Genomic DNA, 5703 nt, shown 5'->3' on the forward strand with positions numbered 1-5703 from the left:
TTTACGGTGAATAAAGTGTTTCTTCCTTGCAAAAACCCCCACCAACTCTCAGCCCAGTGATGCAGTTTCAGTGTGTCACGGACGCAGAATCAGCTCAGGTTCCATCTTGGTAAAATTGGTGCAAACCCCACAAGGCTTCAGGTGCCTGAAACCTGCACCTGGGGTCACAGCACAGGGTTTTTCCAGAGGTCTGGGAAGGGACATCTCCCCCCGCTTTGTTCATTTTTGCCAGGGTTGAAATGAGTGCAGGGCTTTGCCCTCAGCTCCCGTACCTGGGGGACATGGGGACATCGCTTGGTGGCCGGTCCCACCCAAAGAAGGGTGCTTATGCTGCTGGGACAGTTCTGCCTGTGGTCTCATCTTGCTCGTTGGCTGCAAGCTCTTGGCACTCATAAACAAAGCCGGGAACCTCTTGCTGCACACTTTCTCCTGGCTGACATTTCCCTTGTGGGAGTGATAGGGCAGGGAAAGGCTGAGCCCTGCTCTTAAGCTCTGCCACAAAATGTCTCCAGCAAGCCAGTGTGCCGTGCCTCAGTTTCCCCACACGCCCCATGGAAATGATGCTATTGCCACACAGGACTTTGGCAAAGCACTGGGAGATCAATGTTCACACACAGTGCTTCATTACCAGGGAGCTGTGGGACCTGCTGCTCATTCCTCTCGTCCTAAGGCAGGGGTTTAAAATAGCTTCTGTGACTCACTGTGCCCAGAAGGGCCCAAAGGTGCCACCTCCAAGCCCGTGTGTGCATTTCCAGCATGTCTGGCTGCTGCTCACCTCCCATTCCCAGGAAGCGATGTGATAAAGAGAGTTTGTTGCCTTTGCTGTGGCTGAGCACCGTGCTGGATATGGGAAGGCAAAGGTGTGTTGAGTGCTGACCCTCTGCAAGTCTGCAGCTGTCTGTTCAGCCCTAGATCTCGAGATTGGGTGGCATGAAGACTTGTCCTGGTCCTGTTTCATCCTTTTTGGTTTTTGCTCTTTTGAGGTTGGATGTTAGGATACATTTCTTCTCGGAAGGAGCGGCGATGCATTGTCACAGGCTGCCCTGGAAGGTGGTGGGGTCACCATCCCTGGAGTTGTTCAAGATGTGGCACTGAGAGATGTGGTCAGTGGGCTTGGTGTGCTGGGGTCGGACTTGGGGATCTTAGTGGTCTTTTCTGACCTTAGCGATTCTATGATGTAAAAGCAGCAGGAACAGCTAGACGAGTAATAAAACATCCATCATCTCCAACCCAACCCTGCTGTTCTTGTCTGGGAGAAGGGAAACTTGCCTATTGTGACTGGACAACCTTCGAGGTCCCTCACAACCCAAGCCATTCTATGCTATTGACTTTGGGTCTCCCATCGCCATACTCCTAGAGGTGCAGGACATGGATGGACCTGGTGGCTCTTGGCTACACGAAGGTGCCAGCAGGAGGGAAGGCTGCAGCGCAGGGCACAGCGATGGTGGACGGGATCACCAGCGGCAGACGGAAACGCCGCAGCTGTCAGCGCGCTGAGCAGCGCCGGACCAACTCGGCCCTTTTCTAAGAAACGCCGCAGCAGTTGTGAGTGTTTACGGGAAGGGTGGGCTGTGCTCAACCCGGGCAGCCGCGATAGCAGCGGGAGGATGCGGCGCGGGGGCTCTGCGCTGCTCTGCTTTCGTGTAAGAGCTGCTTCCCGGATGGTCCGGAGGAAAAGCGAGAGGGGAGGTTCAATGCAAACCGCATCTCTAAATAGGGCTGAACTTTGAAGGCATTCGGAGCAGTGCTTCCTGCTCTGAGCGGCCTCGAGGAGGAGATGAAAGATGCAGCTGAGCAGGGAAAAAAAAGCTAAACAAACGGAATTAACGCTTTGTGCAGAGATGCAGCAGCGACACAACACGGGACTGCATCCAGAGCTGGGACAGAGCTCTAGGAACCCCAGTTCCCAAAAAGCAGCTCTACTTGGAGAAGAGAGCATAGGGAACGGGATAGGAATGCTGTTTTTATGCGCTGGCATAAATCAAGGAATGGCCCGATTGGGTTGAGCTGGGGGTCTTGCAGAGTAACTTTCAGACTGCTCGGTGCCCTTCCTTGCGGCAGGAACAGCACAATCCCGTGATGGGCATCCTCCACAAAGCAGCACGGTGCCAACAGCTCAGTAGTAGCCGAGTGCCAACATTCTCATGACATCAAATGAAACAAAACAAAACCTGACCAACAGCCCCAAAGCCAAAGTGTTGCAGAGCTGGGAAGTGGGGTTTGACAGCTCAGAAAGTATAACACGAGCAAAGTGTCACCGCTGCCGACCGACAGTAACCGACTTCCCGTAACCTGGCCATGGGCTTCCTCTGGGGCTGGAGGTGGGGACAGCACAACGCCAGCTGCCTGCACCCCGTGCAACACCCCCAGCACCCACACAACACCAACATCCCCCGCGCCGACAGAGCCGGAGCAACAGGCTCGGCAGTGCCCGAATGTAATTGGGCTGACAACATCCGGTGTTTCGCAAGCTGGCTTTGATGTCTGTTTACTCTCCATCCCCAGCACATGCTCCTCAGCGGCCTGCAGCAGACAGGAGGGCTCTGCACTGCTTTGATCTCTCCCAGACCTGCGGGGAGTGGTTGAGCTGAAGACACCCTGGAGGGCCGTGCTGCCCCACGGGGCTGGAGCCTTCGGGGCTGGGCTGTGTCCTCCTCTCATCTCCATCGGGATGCTGCAGCCCCGTGAGGGGTCAGTACCCCACTTGCTCCCACTTCTCTCCGTCCCACCCTGCGTAATAAAGGGATGCCTCCGTTCCATGATTTTCTTTTTATTTAAAACCGCATTGTATAAAAAAAATAGGATTTCTGAATTCCCCTGTACAATATTAACTATTAACAAAAACCCGCCAGCGACACGCAGGTTGCATGTAGAGACAACAGCGCTCTCTGCAAGCTCAGCCCAAAGAGTGCGTGGGCACACACAGCCCCCCCCAGCCCCAAAAACCCCAAATCCATCCGTGATGTGGGACAGACACATGGACACAGAGCGAAATCCGACTGGGCACCGAGGGTCAGCAGCTGCAGAAGCAAGGCATGGGTCGGGGACCCACGTGGGTTATAAATAAATAAATAAGTTATCCTCCTGGCTCAGGCTCTTCCTTGCAAAAAACAAACAAACAAAAAAACAAACAAAAATAAAAAAACAAAAATAAAAAATTATCCACAAAAATAAATTAAAACTTGGATGGGGAATAAAAACGGCAAAAACATTACCATTATTAACAACTGTACACCAAGCTTTGCTCCTGTATAATAACTCTGTACACGCATTTACAGCTCTGTTGGGTTGCATTGTTTGTGCATTGGGAAGCAGAGGGCTCGGGGAAGGCATCGCCGCAGGGCTCTGAGCTCCTCCTGGCCTGCTTCCTTCTGGGAAAAGTAGCTCTGCACCCAGGTGAGGCATGGAAAAGCAGCAGTGTAGGAAAATTCAAGTATTTCCTCCAGCACAGCCCACGTCACAACTGAAGGCACTCGAAGATGGTGACGGCACACAGACCAGAGCACCTGCCCTGCCCTCCCCAGACAGCCTTCCCCCCATTGAAGCTTTTCAGAGTTCCAATCCTCTCACAGTCCCGAATTCAGCAGGCCAGGAAGACTCACGGGAGCCCCCAGAGACAGAACGAAAACCCCAAAGTTTACTGAAAAAAACATCAAGTGAGACAGGACCACTGAGTCCAAGTCCAGCTGGGATCCAACCTCTGGGTGCGTTTGGCTCCGGAGAACTGCACCGAGCGATGATCTCAACTCAATCCCACAGTCCCAAGACGACGGTCCGTTCCTTACGGGAGACACCAGAGACGTTATTTGCCCGTCTCCTGAAGCAAGCTGTGCAGGTGGATCTCTGCCGCCTCCTGGGATAGGTGGACGCTCTGCATCCAGGAGTGGTTGGAGATGTCCTCAAATGAGGGCCTGTCGGAGGGGCGCTGGGAAAGGCACCACCGGATGAGATGCTCGCACTCTGGGGACGCAAAGCAGGGGTCAGGGTGGGCGGGGGGCACTCAGCACCCAGCCTCCCCGTCCATCCACCACCACGTGCCGGAGGACCGCAGGGCACCGAGAAACGCGCCGCCCCCTCCAACTCCCCAGTGGGTGACAGAAGCCCCGTGCTGCTCCCTCTCCCGTCTGGCGCCCACCTGGAGAGATCCTGTGCCTGAAGTACACCTGGCCGCGCAGGATGTCCTCGTCGTGCTCGAAGGGGATGTCCCCGCACACCATGTCGTACAGCAGCACGCCCAGGGACCACACCGTCGCCGAGCGCCCGTGGTACCGATGGTAGCGGATCCACTCCGGCGGGCTGTAGACCCGCGTGCCTGCGGAGAACGGCCACTTTTGTCCCCAGACCTTTTTGGGGACGGCGGGGACGCGCGGCCCGCGGTGGGGCCGGCTGAGGACGGGTGGTGGCGGGGGGGTCACCGGGCGTCGCACCACCCCGCCAGCACGTGACTCTTGTTTACAAACTTTGGGTTGTAAAATAAAGGCGGTGGGGCCGGAAGGTGGCAGCACGGGGTCGGGGAAGGCCGGGACCAACCGTTACATGCAAAAAATAAAGCTCCCGAGGGAGGGGGAAACCACACCTTCTTCCCACCCCTTTGCCAAAAGAAAAATTAAATAAAAATTTTAAAATAATTTTAAAAAAAGCAAACAAGGGGAACGGAGGCCTCCTCCTGTGCCGCACGCCAGGTTTTGCAACCTGCCATCCCGTCCCCCCAGGAGCTGTTTGTTTTTGTAGGGTGCCCTCCCCCGCCCCAGCCCGAAGCGTTGGTTGGGTGCTCAGGCCGGGAGCCGGCTCCCATTTCACAACACCGAGTGGTGCCAAACACTTTGCGGGCAGCTGAATAACGCCACATTTCCACCCCCCACCTTCCCACGTTGCTGCATACAGGGGGGACGCCTCCGGCGCACGGCAATGTCTCACCATCAAAATCAGTGTAGACGGTGTCCTTGAGGAGGGCACCGGAGCCAAAGTCGATGAGCTTGAGCTCGCCGGTGGCGAGGTCGATGAGGATGTTCTCGTCCTTGATGTCGCGGTGCAGCACGCCGCGGTCGTGGCAGTGCTGCACGGCCTCCAGCACCTGGCGGAACAGCTCCCGCGCCAGCTCCTCCGCCAGGGCCCCCCGTTCTGTGATGAAGTCGAAGAGATCCTGCACTGGTTCTGGCCGCTCCAGCACCAGCACAAAGCTGTCGGGACGTTCAAACCAATCGAGGAGGCGGATGATGCCGCGGAAATCTGTGCCCACTTTCTTCAGCAGAAGGATCTCCATCGGCACGCGCGTGCCACTGGGCTGCAGGGACACCGGTGCTGTCAGCGCCAGGTCCCTTGGTGCATCCCCCAAAGCCAGGGATGCTCCCTGCCCCATCCCCCGTCTGGATATCCCAGTTAGCTCCGGTGCCCTCAGATCAGGGATATTCCGGTGGTTCCCCTTGGCATCCCAGAACCAGGGATGCTCTGGATCGCCCCACTCCTACTGTCCATAAAACCAAGGATGCTCCGGATTTCTCCCAACCCATGTCCCAGTCCAGGGATGGTCTGCATACCTCCCAGTGCCTTAAAACGAGGGATGCTCCGACCCACCCCCCCATGCCCCAAAACCAGGGATGCTTCCAACCTATCCCCCCATAGCCAGGGATGCTCCATCCTCCCCGCACCCCTCCGACCAGGGATACCCCAGCGTTTCGTCCCCTCATCCGCAAGCCCCCCCCC

General features: G+C 56.4%; 1 protein-coding gene and 1 long non-coding RNA gene across 2 annotated transcripts; one reads left to right on the plus strand and one right to left on the minus strand.

The window, feature by feature from the left end:
• Window positions 1-6: 6 nt before the first annotated feature.
• On the plus strand, window positions 7-3150 carry LOC109371059. Its single transcript, XR_004162056.1, has 2 exons — window positions 7-860; window positions 984-3150. It is a non-coding gene; the product is annotated as an uncharacterized LOC109371059 (long non-coding RNA).
• LOC100547293 (serine/threonine-protein kinase pim-1) lies at window positions 3027-5679 on the minus strand. Its single transcript, XM_010724089.3, has 3 exons — window positions 4918-5679; window positions 4136-4312; window positions 3027-3960 (listed from the first exon to the last, which is right to left on the minus strand). Exons 1-3 carry the CDS (start codon window positions 5357-5359, stop codon window positions 3803-3805), a joined length of 777 nt encoding a protein of 258 aa, XP_010722391.1. The 5' UTR covers window positions 5360-5679; the 3' UTR covers window positions 3027-3802.
• Between the last annotated feature and the right edge of the window lie 24 nt (window positions 5680-5703).

The sequence above is a fragment of the Meleagris gallopavo genome, chromosome 28, assembly GCF_000146605.3.
Source record: "Meleagris gallopavo isolate NT-WF06-2002-E0010 breed Aviagen turkey brand Nicholas breeding stock chromosome 28, Turkey_5.1, whole genome shotgun sequence".
Taxonomy (NCBI): Eukaryota; Metazoa; Chordata; class Aves; order Galliformes; family Phasianidae; genus Meleagris; species Meleagris gallopavo.